At 43.2% G+C, this 24,549-nt stretch overlaps 1 protein-coding gene across 5 annotated transcripts in view; it reads right to left on the bottom strand.

Annotated features, from left to right (window-relative positions):
- The window catches only part of DICER1 (dicer 1, ribonuclease III), a 77,761-nt gene that overhangs the window by 46,744 nt on the left and 6,468 nt on the right, over positions 1 to 24,549 (bottom strand). Inside the window, exons 2-8 of one of the 5 annotated variants that reach the window (XM_053263765.1) lie at positions 17,894 to 17,956; positions 17,377 to 17,475; positions 9,587 to 9,682; positions 6,490 to 6,678; positions 4,211 to 4,373; positions 3,269 to 3,399; positions 167 to 301 (exon numbers count right to left, since the gene is read on the bottom strand). In XM_053263765.1, coding sequence (XP_053119740.1) covers positions 167 to 301; positions 3,269 to 3,399; positions 4,211 to 4,373; positions 6,490 to 6,633 — 573 coding nt within the window. In that variant the 5' untranslated portion in view covers positions 6,634 to 6,678; positions 9,587 to 9,682; positions 17,377 to 17,475; positions 17,894 to 17,956. The remainder of the gene's footprint in view (positions 1 to 166; positions 302 to 3,268; positions 3,400 to 4,210; positions 4,374 to 6,489; positions 6,679 to 9,586; positions 9,683 to 17,376; positions 17,476 to 17,893; positions 17,957 to 24,549) is intronic. The other 4 variants (XM_053263789.1, XM_053263756.1, XM_053263771.1 and 1 more) reach the window with 4 other exon arrangements.

The raw sequence follows: 24,549 nt of genomic DNA, 5'->3' as shown, positions 1-24,549 counted from the left end.
CGCCTGCTCACATCTTCCAGAGACTAACAAAGGTGTTTGTGTGAGGGCGTGTGATCCATTTATATGAAAATGAGTCCTAAAAATAGGTCAGAATTAAGTGCCAAGTTAATGTAATGCGGTGTTATATCAATGATAAATAAAGATGGCATACAGAGTAACAACCTACCTTCATAATTTCTCGATAGGGGTGATCCTGGATTGCAAGATGGCACTCATCAAAAATAAGAAGATTAATATTTGACAGCGACAAGTGTTCATTTTTTAACACATTCAATGCAACATGGCAAGTCATAACCAGAACCTGAAATATGAATAGATACAAGATAAATATACAAATTCAGACTATAACAGAAGAATGTAACCTAATGCTACCCAGTCTAAGGTCGAGAACAACATTACAACCAACATGCAGGTCCTGCTGGAAATAGGTCCTATGCATTTAGCTCCCAATTCATCTTCTCTAATGACTACTAGAACTTACCTTGGGTCATTCCATGCTGCATTCCCCACTGCTGCCAGCAGCAGCTGAGGATGTGGATAAGCAAGGAAATGCAGAATACAGTAATGACATGAAGCAAGTTCTACTAGAAAATAGGAGGAGGGGAAGGGAGCTAGACATGTGGTTTTCATTACTGATGGCTCTTAGAATGTGTCTGGCCCCAAGCGCATTGTGTTTTACAGAACCAGTTAAAGACAACGCTTCTCTCCTATATTGGTAGTGGCAGAATCCATTACATCCATTTCAGGAATATTCAGCAGGGTGCAACCGAGCTATTCCCTATCCCACATCATACATACTTTGTGTGTTGGGGTGTGGGTGGGGGAGTTAACCAACAAAGTCACAACATATATAAGCTGGAGAAGGCAGACAGATACCAAATACAGAAACAAGAAGTTGAGGATACCACAAAAGGAATATCAAATAGTTTATTGCCAAAATTTCAAGCATTGCAACTCTTCCTTAGGTTGCCTTCGATTCAGAAGAAAAGATAAGAGATTCAGTGACTACAGGAATGGATTCTATTTTAACTGTGGCATAGAAGTTGGAGCAGATGCAAATGATTTTATCTGCAAAATGCTTTGCAAACTAGTCACAGGAGAACTCTGGGGGTTCCAAACCACCTTCACTCCAGCCAAATTTGTAAGCAGCCTTTAACTACCAAGAAAAGCCCTGCCTGGACGGCACTGAGCAGATGTGCAATTTTCTTATGGCTATATTTCAAAATGTGTAACCTGAAGATGTGGATAAGGATCCTTGCAGTGACAAGGCTAACCACATATGTTCTGGATCCATGCCCCATCATGGTTTATTAAATCTGCCAGGACACGGTCAAGAGTGCAGATCAAAGAAGTGATTAATGCCTCTCTGGAAGAAAATGTAGTTTGTCTCCCAGCTAACATCATGCACTCAGGGCAACAGAGTTTCAGTCCTCTATCTGGGCCAGAAACTAGACTAAAATGGATCTAAATAATTCAAGAAAACCTAGAGCTGACTGGCTACTAGATGCTCAAGAACCTTGCTCAGAAGGAAGTACAATAATCAAGGCAGGACAATAGTTTTAATCAGAGAAGAGACAGTTTCTTTAGGAAGAGTCAATACAGCTTCCTTCAGAGGGGTCAGGACTGCATCTCCTTCTAGAATATCAAAACATTCTGGTTGTGTGTGCATAGTGCCTTATCTTCCAAGTGATATATATAAAGATATAAACTCTAAGCATGGCAAAATATCTTATCAGTGCAAACCAGTGCTGTCTAACTTATTCTAATAGATATCACAGTACTGAGTTAACTTAAAAATGTAACTGCTGGTCTTGTGCTAACAAGAATGACTTGTCTCCTTTGCTAAGCAGGGTCCACCCTGGTTGCATATGAATGGGAGACTAGAAGTGTGAGCACTGTAAGATACTCCCCTTAGGGGATGGAGCCACTCTGGGAAGAGCAGAAGGTTCCAAGTTCCCTCCCTGGCTTCTCCAAAATAGGGCTGAGAGTTATTCCTGCCAGCAACCGCTGTCAGTCTGTGAAGACAATACTGAGCTAGACAGACCAATGGTCTGACTCAGTATATGGCAGCTTCCTATGTACATTCTCAGCACTAACATGACAGGTGTAATTGTACTATGGATTTAGACTAGTTTAAATGTATGTCTTCTTCCCAAGGAACTGTAGTTCTGTGAGGGAGACTGGGGAAATTTAACAGAAAATCTTCAACTTCACTGTAACAGTTAAACTGGAATCAAATCAATATATCCAGTTTATATTCCCAGAGACTGAACAATCAAATGAGTACAAACAGAGCTCTTCTAAAGTAGAACTATTCTGAGGAATTGTTTAAATCACAAGATGAAAGCTTCAGTATTTTATTTTTTTAAATGCAGCAAACTCCTCAACTCCTGCCTGTGGCTTCCAGCAGCATCTGGTGGGCCACTGTGAGAAACAGGATGCTGGACTAGATGGGCCTTGGGCCTGATCCAGCAGGGCTGTTCTTATGTTCTTAAACTTGTTTGAAATAAAAAAAAAATAGACACTGCAAGAAGCATTTCTAGCAAAATTGCCTTCTCACAGCTTAATTCAGCAGTATGTTATTTGCTGTAGCAAAGAATAAAATAAAGGTTTATTTTATTATTTTATTTGAAAAACAAAGTGATTATCTTCATGAGAAATCTTCAAAATTACTCGTTATATTGAACACCTCTAAGTGAAGGGGAAATGTGAAATATAAAGATTTAAAATTAGAAATTTCAGTGCACCATTACACCGCTTATATTTTCTTCAGTTTAACAGCCAATGAGCAACTATCTCATACACTTCTCAAAGTAAATATATTGCAGCTGTTCCAAGAAAGACATAGAAGAAAAAGCTATTAGCCATTACTGACAGCAATGGCAAATAAAGCAAAACAACAGAGTCACTATCAAAGTTTCAAACTGAGGGGAAAAATGTATTCTTTAATTTGGTTTAATTTGGTGAGAAAGACAGATTCCTTCTTGGGATCAATAACTTGCCAAACACGGGAAGGGCTACGATCAGACAGCAGTTGCTTTTCATTCAAAGAACAGGAAAAAGAGGGGGAAGGTCAGGAGCAGCACCTGATGTGGCACAAGACAGCAGTTGTGCAAAACAGAACAAGAGACTCCATTCCACACTCGGATCTTCTTGCATGCCTCTCACACTATTATCCATTTTGCAAAGTATGCTGCCAATTCGAAAGCCTTAAACTTTGGCACTGGTTTATATTTCATAGAGCATTATGATGCATTAGTGCACCTACCTGGTATTTAGCAAATTCTTGGTTCCACCTCTCTTTTGTCCATGCTTCAGTTACTTCTAAACTTGAATACTCCCCCACTTTGAGATCCGAATGAGTCTTAACAGTTGATACTTGCTGTGTGACTTGATTTGCTTTACAGAGGAAAAAAACAAGAAGCCAAATTACTTTTTGAATGTGCTCTCAAGCACACATACAAATGAAATATTATAATTATTAATAATTATAATATTTTATTATTATTATTATTAAATATAAAATCATAACTAAACTGTTATACAGACTAGATGTATCAAGGCCTGATGCTTTAAACAAATTGATTAAAATGTTTAAATGAGAACTAGCTCACTTGAAAGAAAAAGAGAAACTCATCTCTGATTCGGAGATGACTAAGAGAATCAAGCAAGCATGGACAATACATTCAGAGGACAGACCCTTTATGCCAAAAATGCACAGGCTTTAGTTCTAGAAAGCTGTGAACAATATTTTGTGCAGCAACAGAACCCACATGCATAACTCCAAAAGGCCTTGGAGAACAATCTGTTTTATGTATTTATAAGACCATTTTATATCCCACACTTCTGATCCAAACCCTGAGCTATTCAAAATGGCCAACATAATATGAAAATAAAACACATCACAAATTAAAAGACCAAGCACAATAACAGATAAAAGTTTCAGCAACCAAAAAGCCATTTTTCCCAAATCCGTAAGTAAAACATTCAGTCCTATACATAGGTTCAATCTCACATTGACAGACATGAATGCATATTGGGGGGTGGGGGGGGGAATCACAAGAAGAGTGCTCACTTAAGTAAATTTCACATCAATTTTATGGTACAATTAGAATATTTTTCTAATCCCTGTCAATTATGCCCATTATATTATTATTTCTATGTAAACTGCTTTAAGAAGTATAAATATAATCACACAAAAAAATCTTACCCGAGTTGACCAAGAATACTGTTCTTTTTCCATTTTTGTTGAAGTCTCCCCTGATCTGATAGGACAGTTCTTTAATGAGTAGTACTGCAATAAAAGTCTTCCCTGAGCCAGTGTTTAAACAGACTATTGTATTATGATCCAGAGCTGCTTCCAGCAGTTCAACCTGTGTTGGCAAATAATGCATTTTTAAATTGAGTAATATTTGTTTTAAAATCCCCAGAAACTAGAGAGAGAGAGAGACTTCAAATGAATCAATGACACAAAAAACTGACCACAATACAAAGAGGCGACTTCAACATCTCACTCAGAAAAGTTGATGGGCTGCTTCACATGACCCAGTAAACCATGGTTGTTGCACTGGGAATGCAGCTTAGAGTCCCCCGAGTTCACATGCTCCCTCCTCTTGCTTGCACATCTGCTGAACTGCGGTTTGTTAAACAACAGCTTTGCAGCTCGTCTGAACTACAAATAAATTGGGAATTCCAGGAGGCTGCTGGAAGTGAAGTCAGAGCTGAATCTTGGTTTAACATCCTGAATGTGAAATCAGTTAACACAGCAGTACTAGGTTCAGATGAGCTTCCAAACAGTAGTTTAACAAACCAGCATATCCATTTATGACTGTTGCTTTTTGGCGGTTTTCTGGTCTTAATTCATTTTAATATTTTAATGTGATTTTAATCAAATTTTATTGTATTGCCTTTCGTTAACCACCATGGGATAGGTTTTATGAAAGGCAGTATATAAATTGAACAAATACAATAAATACAATCCACTAAGACTCTGCACCAGAATTCAGGAGGCAACGATAGGAAGAGCATGCAACTTCATGAAGCCCTGGTTTGTTGGGTTGTCTGAATCAGCCCAATGAGTTATGCAAGCTGCCATTTCTAGCATCTTAAACACAGGGGATTGGATTTGCCGATTGATTCCCATTGCATTAATTCGTTCCCAGGAGGCTGCTGGAATTCCCAATGCAGCAGCCCTGACTTGCATCACACACCAGACATCCAATACTAATGAAGCATGCATGCAGCATTTCAGAGTAAAGAAGGTGAGGCGCTGGGCACAGCCCTCAGTGACTTATTTTCAGGTGGTACCGATGGGTGAACACACCACATCCCCTGGTGCAGAAGTGCCCACGCTGCTTAAGTCCAGAACACAGAATTCACACTTCATTAGTCTGGTTGTCAGCCACTATTCTGGAAGGTTCCCTGAAAGCCCCACCAGATGCACAGAGTTCTGTGCAGTTCTGTGGCTCCAACCAGCAAAAATCAATCTCTCAACAGCCTATAGTCTTCATTGTATCCCAACCCTCTGGATTGGATAAAATTAAACTTATGACTGTGTGGCCCACAAACAAGAAGCCTTCTGGTTTTCCAAAGACATTATCTACACCTCATTTAAAATCCTGATGCTTTTAATACCATGTTTATCATGTACAGATTAAATACATGGATGCCAGAATGCCACAATGGGACTAGTACAATTTATGTTCCTGTAAAAAGGTGGTACAGTAACCTTTAAACTTTTAAAAGCCGAACATCCAAACTGCACAAGTAAGTGTGTTTTGGCATCTTTGCACGCCAAAGCAGCTATGTCATGCAGAGAATGAGTGCTGCAGTCAGAGACCCCTGTGGTATGGGCTTTTTTCTTGACCGCCCTCTGCACACACACACCCCACCCGGGTACTCTCTGAGAGGGAACCCAGTAGGGTATCCCCTGCCTGAGAAAGATCCATTCAAAAGGGAAAAAAGCTCACCGAAAGGGTTTAGTGGAAGGATGACCAGGCAGGAGCCTGCCCAGGTGTGTCTATTCAGGAGCGAAGACAGGAAGGAACTGGGGAAGTACACCTGGGCATGCTGGGAGAAGGGGACGGCTCATCACCTATCTGAAACATCTGAGACTTCCTGTCTATCTGGAGCAAGGAGCGGAAGATTAACCCATTGTGAGCCGTGACCTCCTACTTCAAGGGAGAATGAGTGCTGCAGTCAGAGGCCCCTGTGGTATGTTACATGATATCTTAGTCGGTGCTTTCATATCACCACCTCCAATTTTCTAGGATGTGCATAATTAAGAGGGATTGCATTTGTCTAAGCCACTTCCCTGCTCCTAGGCTTAGCAGAAGAGAAAGAACTACCTAAAACTACAATGAAAAAAGTAGTGAATTTTACAGAAACGCATGCAAAACATGGAAACCAGCCTGAGAGCCAGTCTCCAGGAAGCAGATAAGATCTTCATTTTGCTTCCTGGACAACAAATATTTGTATTGCCATCAGTACCTGATATTTTCTTGGTGTGTAAATGTTATCATGAATTGCTTCTTGTTGCCATGGTAGTCCAAAAAAAGGACCCATTGGTGAGGAAGCCGGGGTCATGAGTTGTAGTCCTGCCATGCTGAGGGACTGCAAAGCAGGGCTTTTCATTCATTCATCCAGTGTTTGTTTCATTGCATTTTCATTCCCGCACAGCTTACCATGAGAGAGGAATAAGAGCATTAAAACTATAAACCACCACCAAGTTTGGCATGCATATCTACAGAACAAAAATTAAAACTCATGAATTTTACACTCAGGCTTTAACCTCTCCATATTAGTGCTCACTTTCCAGAGGGTTGAGGCTGGTGTGAGGAGCAGCTGGAGTGGGGGTTCTCCCCATGTGGCTGGGCTTCTTAGGTTATCTGGCAGTGCAAAAGAGAAGTGTTGCAGCAACTTCCACACCAGAGCAACAGGGGTACAGGATCAAATTCACATCCTACAGATTGACTGAGTGAAGTTGCACATTTTTCACAATGTTAAGTCCAAGACTCTTTTCATTTTCAGTGACCAATAAAGCTCAGCTGAATTCATGTAGAAATGTTGGTTTAGAGCCACACTTGGCCTTGTGTGAGCAGTCTACTGACTATCTAGGGAGGGAGAGAGGACTGGCATGTGTTACGCACTTCTGCTTCCTGGAACCCACTCCAACTATAAGAGGTGGGGAAGGGCTCAGACTTGCAGGTGAGCCAACTGCCCTTTGATGGAGGGCACACGCAGCAGGCCTCTAAAGCTGCAATGACTCTCTTGGGTCCTGCAAGTTGGATGACAGGGACTCCCCAAACATGGCAGCAAGCCTCTAAGGATAGTGGCATCCTACCTAGACAGAAGATGGGGTCATAGCTCAGTGACAGTGTGAGACAGTTTTTATTCTTTTTAGTATTGCTTGTTAAATCTATTTATTGTGGCATTATATGCGTTTTGGAATTTATGTTTGTAGCAATGTATAAGTCTGTGCAGGAGGTTGATTGGCAGAAGTAGCAGCAGAAATGAAACCCCTGCAGGACGGATAAGGAAACCCTGTTTGGAATTGAAAGGGAGCAGTCAGAGAGAGGTGACAGTTAGAAATCAGTTGAGTGGTTGTATGATAGATGGTGAAGAGGGGAGAAGGCAAGCCAGAGGCTTGGAGAAAGAAGGGTTCGCACACAGGGGATTTATCTGGTGAAGAGAGAAGTCGGGCTCAGGTGGAGGCAAGGGTGAATCTATTCTCCACTAAATAGCCAGGGTCTGTTCAAGGGAAGATCCAAAAGCCTTCAGGAAAGAAAGGCTGAGCAGAAACACTAACCAAGCAAGGCACCTGAACTCCAGAGTGGAGAAAACATCTCTGTAGGTTATGTCAACACTTTTGAAACTACTATGCTTATGTACCTCTAGAATGTGTAAACAACCAACTTAAGTAAATTTTGTTAAGCAATATAATCCTGTTATTTAATTTTAACAAGTATGCTTTATTTCCTCTCCCACATCACCTGAAGAGACACCCACACACTACTACACAAATGAGAGGAAAAGTGAGAAGTTGTCTCAGATCTTGCCTAACTAGAACTGAGTAGAGGCAGCAAAGGTACCCTGAAGTAGGGTGGGCCCTCACTCAGAGCATCTGCTTTGCATGTAGAAAGCCCCAAATAACTTGGTGCCATATAAAGAATCCATCTACCTCAAGAGGTTCATGGTTTCATTCCAAAGTTCCTTCCCCAACAAATTAAGACCATTTCACATATGATACATGGAGATGATCTTCATGTAGAGAAAGTAAGGAAAGTATCACGTGTGAATCTATACTTACTTCAGAGCAAATCCTCAATATTTCAATTGAATTTACTCTCAAAGAACAAAGCTGTATGCCAGTGGTGCACAACCCAAATGCCCCAGTGGGCCGGAACCAATCTTGACTTGGTGTGTGGGAGCCAAGGTCAATTTTCAGCATATCAATCATTACATTAACATCAATTATTAACAATATTAATGAAGCTGTTATTAGTTACTTGTGGATCATCCCTCCCTCCAGCCTGTGGGTCAAGGGACCCACAGTTTTTAACCAAGGATATTGGCCAGAAAATAAGCTTTAGTCACTGGGGAATCTGCATACCAGCCCCAAACAACTGCAAGTGCTCTCCTCTCCCTAAATTGCCGATGGTTTCAGACTGCAATCCTAGGCATACTTACTTGGAATGAAGCCTCACTGGGTACACTGTGGGATGTATTTCCAAGTAAATAGACATAGGATGGCATTGTAAGGCAGTTTCCAGCTGCCATGTTGCTGCAGGATATTCCTACATAGGGGGGCAGTAAAGAAGTACCCAGGGGCCAGATCTGGCCCTCAGGCCTTATGTTGTGCAGGCCTGCTATATGCTTTTAAAGTATAAGATATTTGGCAATTTCAACAGAGAATGTGGTAGAGACAAGAAAATATTTTACCAGATACTCTACATAAATGTTAGAAATGTATTTTTGTTCAACATTTTCTGTACCAGTTGACTTCTTAAAAAAACATATTTAAAATACGCTATTATGATTCTTGTTTAATTTGTCCCTTGATTTTACAGGTATCAATTTTGAAACTATATATATTAAAATCACAACTATTAAAACACAATTTTAATACAGTATGTGCAAGGCATGACATAGGAAGAGTTAAAATTAAAATACTCTTAACACAATATAGACTGGATTTATGAAAAACCAAAGCAATACCAAATCCTTCTGGGTAAAATTTTAAATTTGGTGGATGTAGATTTAAAAATTGATATCTATCTATCATGTTTTTATATTGCCTGATACAGACATCTCTAGGTGGAGTACAAAGTTAAAACATAATGAATGTAACAATATAAAAGAGTTAAAACTGAAACAACAAGCAAAAACAATCTCAAAAGATAACTTTTTTAAAAAAAATTAAATATATACTATTTTTATACATACATATCTAAGTCAAAACAAAACATTTGACTCAAAAATTTGATCCAAAGCTTTCTTCCTAAGGAATGACATTTTAGAAATGCCAGTGATAAGTTCAGCATGCATACAAATGTGAACCTCTAGTCACATTAGGTAACAAACTTACTGTATTAATTTCTGTGACCTCTGTGTATAAGCTCTCTGAACTGCATTTTGACACCATTATATCAGCTTGTAGGTTAATCACATCATTGCCAAGCTCCTGTTCAATCAATGAAACAGAAGAAAGAAGAATAAAGAGGGAGATAAAATACTGTTAAACATATTAAGAAGAAGATTTGACGACAATAACACAGCCAAAATTTATGTCCCATTTCTTATTAAAAGAATCATTTTACAACAGTCCTGTAATTGATACTTGAATAAAGATGTTATATGCAGAGTTGATTGATTTAACCCTACATTTAGATCAGTGATTTAAAATAACTATGAAAAAATAGGTCTATTTAAAACATTGTTCTCACATTTACCATTTATTAAGATACCTACTAAATAAAAGTGCATACTGGTTGCTATTACCAGAAACACATATTGATTTAATGTTGCTGCATTCTGAGAGTCAGGCCTTTCATCTCTTTGTTGCACTGTTCACATTTGCCATGTCCTTTTTAAACTCGGTGAAGTACTTTTCTCAGAATATTCCCAAATGGAGTCCCTTTTATACAGTAACCTGCAGTCATGACAGATTTTTGTAGACTGGGGCTGGTTGGAATCATCAATAGAATAAACAGGAAGGAATACTACTTTCAAGTGTTCCTTCCTGTTTAGTTTGCCACTTCTTCTACCATAAACTGCTCCATTGGCAAAGGGGGTTTCCAGGTACTCCCCCCTCCCCCTACAGATGGCTATCTCTGTTAAAAAAAACCTCCAGAGATGGAGAGTCCACCATTCTGCATGGACAGAATGCTCCATTGTTGGACAGCTCTTACGGTTTGGACTTGTTTCCTGCTGTCCAGTCTAAATCTGCTTCCTTGTGATTTGAACCCAATCATTCTGGCCCCACCATCAAAAGCAACAGAAAACAAGTCTGCTCCTCCTATGCAACAGTCCTTCAGATCTGATAGCAGTCTTTGCAGGGTTGTCACATAGGACGAGCAAACTAAAGGCAGGACCCAAATTAAAAAGGATCAGTTTGATCCACTAACACCCAGAATTTGATCCCACTACCTATGCAACAGTCCTTCAGATCTGATAGCAGTCTTTGCAGGGTTGTCACATAGGACGAGCAAACTAAAGGCAGGACCCAAATTAAAAAGGATCAGTTTGATCCACTAACACCCAGAATTTGATCCCACTACCTACTCAATTACCTTACCCAAATGGCAAATCTGAGACTAGTCTATAGTTACCCAGGACAGGATAATCTAAAAGAAGGGTTTCCAACAAGGGTCTTACAATAGCTGACTATTCACTTGATGGTCAGAGAGAGACTGGTCAGTTGGCTGGTGGAGATTGTAAATGCCTCTTTCATAAGAGTTAAGGTACCAGCTACTAAAGGGCATTCACAACTTTCACCATGAAGTCAGCCAGTTCCTCTCCAGCTGCCTTAAGCAGTCAGGATGGACAAAGGGCAAGAAGACATGCAGTCTGCCTCAAACGCTAAGCGTTTCACACTCTCAATATATTTTTATAGTGCATATGGTAGAAGTCTCAAGGTGATTCACAGTAAAATGAAACATCCATAAATTAAAATCAAATGTTAAAACACACTTAATATAAAGAAATATGGATATAGAAGACATAAACATAGCAGCCAAAATTAGACTGGCTACTTTCTGTGACCCAGGTTCTAGATTGTATATATCCAGTGGATTATCCTCTCCTACTAATTAAGCAATCAAGAAAAAGGAACATTGGGTCTTACCTGTGAAGGGTCCTTTCTCACCGTAATCAGAGCCCATCCTTCAGTTAGGGTATTTCCTTCTTGCTATCAGAATCAACAGGAAGTTACCGCAGCAGAGTTTTCCTGGAGGCTAGTCTGATCACCAATCCACAGTTTTGACTGTCGTGCTGAAGGATGCTGTGAAAAACTACTGAGAAAGAGAGCTCTATTTTGAGGTTAGGAATACGGATATGTTTTTAAGGTTGGAAATAGGTTAAGCTCACCCACTGCCAACAGATAAGCCCATCCGCGTGATGTCATCGTTAGGTCCTTGTCCCACTCAGACCTCTCATAATGACTAGTATCTGCTCATATCTATAAACATCCGTGACAGTAAAGCATCTTATAACGCTCACGTACCCATACAGTACTCAATATCTATGCTCCAATGTGCATGGACTAGTCCTATAATCTGTGATTCAGTGTTGACCCAATTTTAATTGTTGAACCAATTATTATTGAATTCTTTCCTACCATTATGGATACTCTTACTAAAATTATTGTAATGCAATTGGCTTCCGCGGGACGGGATGGATGGGCTCCGATTACAGTGAAAAAGGACCCTTCACAGGTAAGACCCAATGTTCCTGTTTCCACCGTAATTGGAGCCCATCCTTCAGTTAGGGACATACCCAAGCCCACTGAACAGTAAGCACTGTCTGGGTGGGTCGCGGAAGCCTCTAAAATGTGCTAGACAACCTGTTGGAGGACAGTTCAGCCGAAAGCCACCTGTTCCTCACGGAAGGCTGAGATTTTGTAGTGTTTTATGAACGGAGTGACGGAAGCCCACGTTGCTGCCTGGCAGATAGTCTGAAGCGATGCCCGGGCTGAGAACGCTGCTGAGGTGGCTGCACTCCTCATGGAGTGTGCTGTAATGCCCCTTGGTACCGGAATCTCTAGAGTATTATAGGCCAGTATGATGGTGTCTCGTATCCATCTCGCAAAGGTGGCCTTTGACACCTTATTTCCCATGGTTGAGGGATTGTAAGATACAAAGAGGGACTCTGTCTTGCAGAAAGTCCTTGTCCTCCTGATGTATGTGCGTAGAGCCCGCCTGACGTCCAGGGAATGCCAGGATCTCTCCTTTGGGTGCGATGGCTTTGGACAGAAGGAAGGGAGTATTACCGGTTGTGACCTGAGGAAAATCGAGTTTACCTTGGGTAGGAAGGTAGGATCTAGGTACAAGATCACTGCCTCCTCCTGAAAGACGCACAGTTCCTTACGTACCGAAAGGGCGCTAAGTTTGGACACCCTCAGCGCAGAAGTGATAGCCACCAGGAATAGCACTTTGCCTGTGAGTACTCTGAGGGAGGGCTCCTTTAGGGGTTCGAATGGTGATCTAGTAAGTGCGTTAAGGAGCTTGTTCAGGTCCCACGAGGGGAATCTTGACAAAGGAGGTGGGGCCAAGTTTGAAGCCCCTCTCAGGAAGCGCCTAATGTGGGGGTGGAGAAGAATCGAGCCTTTCGAATTTTGCTCGAGTATGGAGGACAAGGCTGAGGTCTGCCTTCGTAGTGTACTGGCCCACAGTCCCTGGTCAAGTCCGTCTTGTAAGAATAGGAGTACGTCCTGAACCTTTGCTGTAGTGGGTGAGATTTTCTTTTTTCTGCACCATAGCGAGAAGATCCCCCAGGTGGTCTGGTAAATTCTGTTGGTGGACGCCCTCCTGGAAGCCAGGATCATCGTCTGAACCTTGTGGTCATACCCCAGGGTCGCTAGCGCTTCCCGCTCAATGTCCAGGCGTAGAGTTGGAGCCATTCTGGATCAGGATGGCGGACAGGGCCCTGGGATAGTAGGTCTGGTCTCCTTGGGAGAGGCCAGGGGGGCCGTACAGACATTATGAGTAGGTCGGCGAACCACGGTCAGCGTGGCCACCAGGGGGCAATTAGGATGATGTTGGCCTCCTCCTGCCGTGTCTTCCGGATCACTCTGGCGATTATCACCGTGGGAGGAAATGCGTAGAGTAGACCCTCCAGCCAGCTGGTGGACAGGGCGTCTGTCTCCTCTGCCTGTGGGTGATGGAAGCACGTCATGAAGCATGGCACCTTCCTGTTCTCACTGGTGGTGAACAGATCCACTTCTGGTCGGCCTAAGGTGCTGGTCATTCTCTCGAAGATCTCCTGGTTCAAGGACCATTCCGCCACATCTACCTGTCTCCTGCTGAGCCAGTCCGCCCTGTGGTTTGAGGTGCCACTGAGGTGTTCGGCTGTTATGGACAGGAGGTTTCTCTCTGCCCATGTGAAGAGTCTGGCTGATTCCTGCATCAGTTGCCTGGATCTCGTTCCGCCCTGGTTGTTGATATGAGACTTCGCCGTGGTGTTGTCTGTGCGAATGTGCACGAGCCGGTGCTTGATATACTGTCGAAAGTGAACCAGCACCAGTCGTACTGCTCTGAGTTCCAGCAGGTTGATCGGTCTTTTGGTTTCCTGTGGGTGCCACCTTCCCTGTACAAAGAGGTGTCTGAGGTGTGCTCCCCACCCTTCCAGACTTGCATCTGTTATCGTTATTCTGTTTGAAATGTTGAATGGACAGCCTCTGGCTAGAGCCCTGGATCTCCACCAATTCAATGACACCCGAACTGTGAGTGGGATCCGGATACAAATTTGAGAGCATGTCGTGATGCTGTCCTGGTGAGGGAGCAGGAACCACTGTAGACTGCGGGAGTACCACCTGGCCCACGGGGTGCATTCTATGCAGGCTGTCATGGAACCCAGCAGTGCTGCCAGTGTCATGATTTGGCAGGAATGCGCTTCCAGCACTGCAGATACGAGCTGGAGGATCTTCTCCCTCCTTTCTGGGGCTAAATAAATGATACCCCTGGTCGTGTCAAAAACTGCTCCCAGATGCTGGAGTCTCTGTGTGGGTAACAAGTGACTCTTTTGCATGTTTACCACAAAACTGTGTGAGGCGAGCAGCTCCAGCGTCCTCTGGACATCCTTCTTGGCCCTCGGTAGTGAGTGCAAGCGTATAAGAAGATCGTCCAGATACAGGTGGATATGCACTCCCCTGGCCCTGATGTGTGCAATCAGAGCCACCATGATCTTTGTGAATACTCTGGGTGCTGAGGACAGGCCAAAAGGCATCACCCTGTATTGGTATTCCTGGTTGTCGAAGGTGAATCTGAGGAAGCGCCGGTGTTGTGGGTGAATTGGAATGTGGAGGTAGGCTTCTGACAGGTCCACTGATGCCAAGAATTCCCGGTTTCTTACCACTTATTTGATCGTTCTGAGGGACTCCATCCTGAATGTGCGCTTTCTTATGTAGTGGTTCAGAGGTCTTAGGTTCAGGACTGCTCTCCATGATCCGTCTTTCTTGGGAACCAAAAACAGCAGTGAAAATACGCCGCGTCCAGAGTCTGTCCTCGGAACTTGTTCTATTGCTCTGATCTTGAGGAGGTGGTGTATGGCCTGTGACATCTGTTTTCTCTTTTCCGGATTCTTGGGAACAGTCGTGAGACGGAAACTGTGGTGGGGTGAAGAAGAGAACTCCAGGGTGAGGCCGTGTGAGACCGTCCGGAGAACCCACTGGTCGGAGGTGGCCGTGGCCCAGGATTCCTGGAATATTTGAAGCCTGCCCCCGACTGGAGCAGCATGTTTGTTGAAGGGTTGGCGAGCCCCTCCCCTCTGTCGCTGTTACCAGTTGCTGGCTGGTTGCTGGTTGTACTGACGATAGTCGTGAAAGGAACTGGCTGACGAGTAGCTTGCCTGTCTGAAAGGAGGGCGAGCGTTTCGTGTTTGTGCTCCCCCCCGAATGGCCTCTGACCTTCCATCCTGGAAGAAGACATCACCTTCTTCTTGTCTTTAGTGTCCATTAGTATGGGCTCCAGTGAGTCTCCAAACAACCTCGCCCCTTTGAATGGGGTTGCGTCCAGGTTGAGCTTGGACTTGGAATCCACCTTCCAGTGCTTCAGCCATAGGCAGCGTCGGACTGCCACCGCTGATACCATGGCTCTTGAAGCCTGCTGGATGCAGTCCAGACTGGAATCTGCCATGAACGCTGCAGCCTTGGCCATTTTGTTGATGCCCTGCCTTAATTTGGCATTCTCAGGTGGAACCATCTTGACCAGTTCCTTGGCCCAGAGGACTGATGCCCTTGCAAAGAAAGAATTTGCCCCTGCTGCTCTAACTACATTGGCTGAGGTTTTGTGAGCCTTTTTTTAAGAGGGACTCACACTTCTTGTCCTCAGGAACCTTTAGTTGTTCATCTCCTTCTTTACTAAGTATGGTCCCCGATACCAGTTGTGTGATCGGGGCGTCAACCACCGGGGGGGGGGGGGGGCTAACAAGGAAGCCACCTCTTGTGGGACTGTGTAAAGCTTGTTATAAAGCTCGGGCATGGACCTGTGAGAGAAAGGTGTGTTCCACTAGGCCTTGAGAGTGGACAGGAACAGGTGGGAAAGGGACTATAGGAGCGGGGTTAGAGGTAGAAGGGAAGACCTCCTGGTCCAGCTCCTGTCTGACCTCTGGGGTTTCAATCGGGGCAACCACATTAATGATGCGCCTTGCCTTTGCCAGCAGAACCTCAAAATCTGCTTGAGTGAACAGGCGGGTTGAACTTGCTGTCTGTTGGGACAGCTCCCCCTCCTTGGATATCTCTCCTTCCTCTGTCCCAGAAGAGGAGTGGTCCTGGCCGTCAGGAACTTCAGGGGGTGGGAGTACCTCAGGGTCACCCCCCGGGCCCTGCGGGGTTGGGGTTGAACTTGCCTCTGGTCCCTGTGGGACTGGGGGTGTATACGCGATAGGTGGGCACTTTTTTGACTGTCTTTTTGGAGGACAGTCAGATTCTGAGGAAGAGGTTGCAGGGGAACAGTAGCGCCTCCCTCCTCTTTCTGGATGTGGGTGCCCAAGGGACAAAACGGCCCCATTCTCCCTCAGGAATAGGCCCCCTGTAAATTACTGAATCTGGGGAAGATGATGAGTCTCTACGCTGTCCCCCTCCCATAGGAGGTGGGGGCATCCTCTCTTCCATAGCCAGGGCAGGGGGAAGTGTTTTAAACCCCCTGGCAATGAAGCCCCTAAGCCACGTGGCCCCCTCCTCAGAAATGGGTGGTTCGGTACCACCCTGCCCGAACGGGGGGTTACTCACGAGTAACGATGAATTGGGCCCCTGGGCCTCTGCAGGTCGGGCTTCTGTGGTGGCCGCCTTGTTGGATCCTTCCGGGGCTCCGTTGCCCTGGTTCCCCACAGGCGCACTCGTGGGCGGTATCATGGCGCCCATCGCTACTTCCGTCGCCTTCCCCCGCAGATCACTCCCTGGTGGGCTAGCAGCCTTGGGGATGGGATCCGCTGGGGCTGTCGCTGCTGGCAGACTGCCTGCAAAAGCAGGCGTTCGCTCAGCCGCGCGACCGGTGACTTCGTAGCCTTGCGGCGGTTCCCAGCAGCTCCCAGCTGCTCTGCCGCCCGCCGCTCTCTTTTCTTTGCCTTTTTAGCCTTCTTTCTTGATGCAGCATCAGCCCCCGTAGGAAGGGTGGCGTTTAGAGCAAAGCTCTGCTGCCCAGCTCCGGAATCTGCCCCCGTTGCTAGGGTGGCGCTTGGAGTCATAGTCTCCCCCTCCGATAAGGAAGCCATGATGGCGTCAGCAGCATGAGCGCGCTCCATTGGCTCGGTCAGTAAGGCAAGGAGGAGATAGAGGGAGGGAGATTCAAAGTTGTGAGCGGCTTAGTACCGAAGCGAGTTGAATGGCTGGGAGAGTTAGGTAGGAAAAAACCAAAAACAGCAGGTAAAGTGGAAGAAAAGAAGACGAAATAAAGGAAACAAAGGACAAAGTCTAGGGGAGCACTCTCTCTGCTGCCGATCCTGAAGCGACAGGAAAAGGAACTGGGGACTGGTGATCAGACTAGCCTCCAGGAAAACTCTGCTGTGGTAACTTCCTGTCGATTCTGATAGCAAGAAGGAAATACCCTAACTGAAGGATGGGCTCCGATTACGGTGGAAAAAAGTAATCATTTTAAATTTATACACACACACCCTTAATGAGACCTAACCAACTAGTGTTCAAAAGTCAAGCAGGAAACACACCTTAGGATTACTTCAGAGCATTTTTTTTTCTACCTTGAATCCCAATATTGAGCTTTTCCAGAGTTTCCAAGCCTGTATTTTTGTTTTGACCTAGGTATCCTAGAAAGCAATATAAAGACAAACACATTTTAACAAAGTCTAATAAAACCCTGTCATGCCATGTGGTAGTCTGCTTTCTTGCATTTTAATATTTAGCTCTGGGGCAAAAGCACATGGCCCTTCAAAATCTAATCATCATATGTCCTTTTTGGCCAAGGATACAGACAGTGAGTGTCTGAGAGACCAGCTTAAGGGCCTGAACGCATTTGCATGTTTTCCGTTTTATCTGCTAAAGTAATTGTTCACTAACATCAATTAGATTTACAGCTGGTTCTGCTTCACTGTTCTTTCACTATGAAAACGAAGTCTTAAATAAATGCAATATCCACTGTGCTGTAGGACAGCAACATGAATCCATTTTACATTAAATTTTAAACTCAACTGCTATTTTATTCTATTGTAATCACAAAGCTATTACCTGTTTTGTCTACCCATGAAAAAAGGGCAATATCTCCCAAGGACCCTTTCCTTATTTCATTATCTAAAATCAATGAAAATTAAACATTAACATGCTTTCATTTTAATTTTTGCTTCCTATGAGGCTAGTAAATCTCAAAAAAGCAATAGAATTCTGTAAAGCATATTACTGATCTTATTGGTCACTCGAGTCCAAACATGTTTTGCTTAACAAAAAGCACAAAGTTTATCCATGGGACTGAAAAAGCAATTAAGGAATATGGTGACAATTATCCACTATTGGGAGCAAAACAGGAGAAAGTGTCAAAGAGATCCAGCTAGTTCTGTTCAGTTGATCACCTCATCTGTGATCCCATCCAATGCTGATGTGTGACATTATGATATAGATATGTTTCTGACAAAAGGGGCTATAGTTGCATGGAATCATGGACAGAACCCCCTCTATATGTGCATAGTGTGATGCGATTGTATGTCACAGGTTGCGAATAAGTCTGCACCAGCCTCTTGCCCCAGGTAGTACTTATGATCTTTAGAGGACAAGTTCTTTTTTTTATAAAGCATGTTACCCCATGCTTCTGCCCAACCTCTCATTTGTCAGAGGCTCCCCCTGTGTCCCTCCACCATCTGAAGTAAAGCAGATAGTGATCAGATCTCAGTTGTGGCATCCTATATATGGAATGATTTCTCCAGGGAAACTCACCTGGCACCAGCTTTGATACCTTTTCAGCATCAGGCAAGTTTAAAGAATAAAAAAAAGATCAGGCATTCCAGTTTGTTTTGTAGTTAGCGACCTGGCTTAATAGTAGTTTTACTTTTCTGCTTGCTTTACTGTGCAGTCACTACCTTCTGCTACCTTTTGACAGGATTTGACTGTGTTCATTTTATTGCTTTTTAATACATTTGCTGCTCTTGAACTGAAGAATGTCATATTTTTATTAAATAAATAAATTAAAGTGAGACTAGGGTTTGAAAAAAATTGCCACAAGGAGTGCGGAGGTCACAGCTTGACTGGCAAAAGCTGTAACCAGAGCAAGATCATAAGCAGCTGCAACTATAGTTTAGCCCAAACATTTATGTCCTAAGCACGAAAGACTGAGGCAGCAGATATACTTCCACTCTATTTTTCTAACTCCTCTGCTGTATGTCAGTGTGTCATACAACAATGCAGGAGACAATGCTCATGCAAAACTCAATCCCCTCCCCAAATGATCGCACTTGCAACACACACACACACACACACACACACACACAAATGCATTCTCACTTCTTTGAAGAACTCTCACCTATTTAAATTTCACTGGATGAACAGTTTTTAGTCTTCTGCAGGCAGACAAATGTAATACCCCCTTTTATTATATTCAGAACATATATTTGAATACAGGAATCTCACTATATTTCCTAGATGCAAATCAAAAGGCCTATTTAAAAATGCATGATGCACGAATAATTTTTCTGCTATGCCTACACTGATACATCATGCATTAGTAACCCATCGCTACAGTTGACAAAAATATGTAACATTAAAATAGACACCACTGATTTCCAAAACATCCACTGACAGCTTACTCTGACCAGTAAAGTAAGGCATAAACAGAAGCACAGGCATAAACTGGACATAAACTGAGCAGAAGTGAAACCGATAGGCATGGATGAATTGCATACTGTCCTTTTCTGTGCAGCAGGCCCTTTCAGTTCCTAAACTAACATACTGCTAGACAGGCTTCATACCAAAGACTTAGCCAAGTTCTAGTACAAAACAGCAAGCTTACATCACATTAGCATGCAAATAGTGTTGGTGCTCTCCTCTGGACAAAAGGCCTGTAGCAGCAGTCAGCCAGCAATTCCTGTCTGCAGCCAAGGCACACACAATTTGCAAGTAAGCATGGCCACACAACAGCAATTGTGAAGCTACTACAACAAATAGAATAGCTTTCTATCCTAATACAGAATCTGTCACCAATAAGTTTGGGGTTTTTTACGCATACTTCTGAAGTTTTATATAGTGGGGTAAGGAAAAGAATTCAGTATCTACAAAGTGGGATGCATCTTAGACTACTTTCAGGCAGCCCATGTTCCCCAAAACTATTCATTATTTCTGTTAAGTATTATGAAATATATCACAGAAATAACTTAAACAACATTCAAAGATAAAGAAGTCCCCTATATGCAAATAAAAATATCTATTTTGAAAATGCAATATGCAGTAACATTTGAATAAGTTGTTTTTAAAGCTTAAAATACCTGTTTTACAACACACAGAGAGCTTCTGCTAGAGCTAATTTAAACACACACACACACACAATTATTCTCCTACCTTTAAGTAAGAAAAATCCTGAGAAATGAAATGGAGACTTATGATAAGGTCAGAGCTGCATAATCAAGTCCTTTCCAGTACAAATTGCACCCTGTGAACTTACTGTCTTCAAAGCCACAGGCAAGTGGTACGGCTAGAGTATTTTCAAGGTTTCTACTATTTCTCTCTATGGAATGCAGCAGCTGTTGTGGGCCCATGTGAAGCTTCCAGACACAATATTTGCATAAATTTAGATAATATACCCCTCCCTTCACTGCTTAGATTTGGCAAATTGCCAACAAAAGCAAAGGAACTGTGGGGATTCTTGTGTTCTCTTCCCGCATGGTCCTTGCTTTGAAACTCCTCTCGTAATACATCACAGCTCATATTTAACCAAGATTCTAATTTTAAATATAACTTTTTGACCTTCAAATGGTCAGCCCAAGTCAATTCTTTTTAACAGACTTTTAAAATGTGATTTAAAGGTGCTAGATCTGTTGGACAATATGGACCTTGGCATTTACACTGTCTGTGTTCTGGAGAGAATACGTATTCCAACTCTCAACTGGAAACGCTTCCAGCATCAGAGCAATGTCCCAAGCTAAAGATGGTTGTTGCTGCTAGCAACCACCTGCTCAGAGTCAGACCAACAGTTCACAACCAGAAAAGGTTGTGTGTGTCGATCTGTACTTTAAACCATTTCTCTCAATATAATCTCTCAGCCAGCTGATGTGGGCAACTCTAACATTCAAGCAAAGGGTTTATCTTTGCAACCAAAGAGTAAACCAGTAAGTACTGTATATTTTCTTCTAGAAGGGGAACAATATCCACTGGAAAAGCCTGCAATGATATCTAGCCCATGAACATAGTCAACACCTATGTTGCTGTAAACCGCCTTGGGATTGTTTTAATGAAAGGCAGTATATAAATTTAACCATAAAGAAAGAAAGAAAGAAAGAAAGAAAGAAAGAAAGAAAGAAAGAAAGAAAGAAAGAAAGAAAGAAAGAAAGAAAGAAAGCCAGCACTTAAGATAGCCAGAAGGGGATTGAATATTTGATGATGAAAATGGTGAATGTTTCCTTAAGAGAGGGTAAAGGTAAAGTGTGCCATCGAGTCGGTGTTGACTCCTGGCGACCACAGAGCCCTGTGGTTGTCTTTGGTAGAATACAGGAGGGGTTTACTATTGCCATCTCCCGAACAGTACGAGATGATGCCTTTCAGCATCTTCCTATATCACTGCTGCCAGATATAGGTGTTCCCCAGTCTTGGGGGGAAACCAGTGGGGATTTGAACCAGGAACCTCTGGCTTGCTAGTAAACTCATTTCCCCGCTGCTCCATTAGGTGGTTTCTAAGAGAGGGTGAAGTGCCCCCTATATTCAAGGAAATAGTCATAAGCAGGACTCGGAAAATCCACTAGTCTACTTGTCTGTGATGAGTGAAAAATGATATCTGATGAGTGAAAAAAATTCTGGTGAGTAGTGTACCAACATAGTTTCAGGAACTACCTGAAGAGCACGATTTTTGTCTGGCTGGTGAACAGAACCAACATTTCTTGAACCTGGACATAAGACCTCTGCTGAAGGATACCCACACTGGATACCACCATCCTAGGTAACAATCAGGCAGACCCAAGTTAGCTATTTCTTGGGCAAGTGCTGGAGAGGGTAGCAGCATTCCAGTTCCAGGCTTTCTTAGATGAAACTATATCCAGGCTGGTTTAGGGACTGAAATTTCCTTGGGTGTCCTGGTATATGACCTATACTGGGAGCTGGACAGGGGAAATGCATCCACTTTTTGGGCCACCTTCCTAAAATGGAGCACTGTTTTTCAATAGCTCAGATTTTGCTGAGAAAGCAGGTTTCAGAAGGTGATGCTGGGGAACTACTGTTGGAGGATGGATGCCATCAGTATGCTGATGAGATCAACCTCACTCACTCTCCTTTGCAGCTGAACCCTGGAAGGTTATGATGGTTCTGTGCCTGAGCACAGTGATAAACTGGATGTGAATAAACTGAAACTTAACCCAGACAAGACAGAAGTTGTGTTGATCAGTCAGAAAGCCAGTCTGGGTTTAAGTGTGTGGGATATTCCAGATGGAGTTGCACTCCCCTGATTAATCAGGTTCATAGCTTGTTGGTACTCCAAGATCCAGCTTTGCTTCTGGATTGTCAAGTAGTGGTTGTAGCCAGGAGTATATGTATTGTTCTATAATGATGTATTATTTTAAATTGTGATGTATGCTACTAAGAATAAAAAGAATTAGTAAATAATCCTCACAAGTCAGTCAACTTTATCAGATACTAAATATGTTTACTGCTCACATCTCATGCAGTCTATTGATCTTGTCTTAATATATACCTTGCGCCCTCATACCTGTCCAGAACTACTCCAAGTTGAGGTAGTACCTAAGTTGGAGTCAGCACGTTCTTGTTCTGGTTGACAGCAAAACCATCATACCATCATGCTGCACATGACTTTAACTCCAGTGCTCAAAGACTAAATCAAGACATGTAGATGTGGTGCAGCCAACAATCTGGATGGCTTTAAGAGGGTTTTGGATAACTTCATGGAGGAGAGGTCTATCAACAGCTACTAGTCGGAGGGCTATGGGCCACCTCCAGCCTCAAAGGCAGGATGCCTCTGAGTACCAACTGCAGGGGAGTAACAGCAGAAGAGAGGGAATGCCCTCAACTCCTGCATACCTGAAGTTCTTCACCTTTGCCTATTGAAGCAGGAACCTATGGAGTCTATCATGAAAGGATTATTTGTAGCTGTTGGTCCTCCTTTTAGGTGGTTTTGTCATTTGTTTTTGACCAAAACAAGTTTGCTCTGTTAGGTGCATACATAGAGGTCAGATAGGATTTAGATCTCAGGTCTAAGTTCCAGTTTTTAAGTCAGGATTCATCCAGACTTCACTTGTGCAAACCTTGACATACCCTTGATGAGAACTGAAGATAACTCAGGGAAATAACAGTCATAAGCACAGTAGTATAGAAGAGCATAAAGTTGCCGGATGCCTAGAGTGACTTTTGTCAATAGCTCCTTTATTCACAATACAGATGCTCTGCCAAATACAGATAGAATAGCTGCCAATGCTCTAATATCCTGAAGCAAAACTTCATGGTTCTTACGTAGAACAGTTTTCTATCAGGAGGTATCAGATCCCTGTCCTATGTTAGTGCAGGCACAGGAGAATCAGCAAAGATCATTTCAGTTTTTCTGGAGAAAGTAGCCTTTTTACACTACTAGAGATGCAGATCACCACCATGTTTTCCTACATTGCTTTGACTACTACTTCCTGAGGGTTGGCAAAGCAAGGTAAAAAGATCTGACAATAACTTGTGCCAGGGAGACAGCACACTTGCAATAGCAAACAAGTCTGATTGGCACCTTAGTCTCTCTCAATAGCGAGTCACTAACCATTCCTTCTCCTTTTCCTGTAGGTGGCCAAGTCACTAACGTCTAGGGATGTGCATGAACCGAGGTGCGTGCACTGGTTCAGAACCGTGGGGAAGGGAGAGGCAAGTGCTGCTGACCACACAAATGGCACCTGCACATGTGCAGATACCATGTGCGTGCCAGCGCCACACACTGGTTCTTGAGATGAGTACCGCCGCAGCAGGAAGCTGCATGCGGTAGTGAGCAGGTAAGGACCTGCTCTCTTTTTTAAAGATCCCACTCACCTCGAAGCAGTGCTGAAACAGTTCGGACCTACCAAAACAGTAGGGATGTGCATGACCTCAGGTTTGTGCACATCCCTACTTATGTCCTTAGAATTGAGAGTATTCATCTTATTTAAAGAAGCCTGCTGTAAATGTCCATCGTGACACCAAGGACCACTTCTCTTGGATACTGAAAGCAGTCGTCATTCCAGTGGTTCAGAATGCCTTCTGATTCCACTGCTCCTGTCAGTCAACTTCCACGCAGTTTCCTCCCTACATAGATTTCATCTTTCTTCTTCAGTCTCCTCCTACTTTTGTCCTTGCTGCAGTGTTCCTAAAATCCTGTCCAAGAACTCCTTATGCTCTCTAATGTGACCAAGTTTAGAAGCTTGCTCCTCAGTCGTCTTACCTTCTCTTCCATCAGAACTATTAGCTCATACTTGCTGCAGGTGTAGTCAATGATACTTTCAGGGAACAAAAATAAAGTACAGACACAGTAGGTCCCCAATGCAGAGCCTTCACTGTTCATCTTGCCCACATCCTAACCTTCGCCTCTACAAGATTAACCCTTGCTTATTCCCTTACTGCCTGAACATAATCTAAGGTTCTGTGATATGGTAATATTTTTTATTTTTTTATTTTTATTTTTGCATGCATAGAAGGCCCAATAGCAGCAGTAAGCAATAAAATTCAGTGCCATG

This window comes from Hemicordylus capensis, chromosome 1 (genome assembly GCF_027244095.1).
Source record: "Hemicordylus capensis ecotype Gifberg chromosome 1, rHemCap1.1.pri, whole genome shotgun sequence".
Taxonomy (NCBI): Eukaryota; Metazoa; Chordata; class Lepidosauria; order Squamata; family Cordylidae; genus Hemicordylus; species Hemicordylus capensis.
The sequence above is the reverse complement of the archived record's forward strand: the minus strand, read 5'-3'. Positions and strand labels throughout refer to the sequence as shown.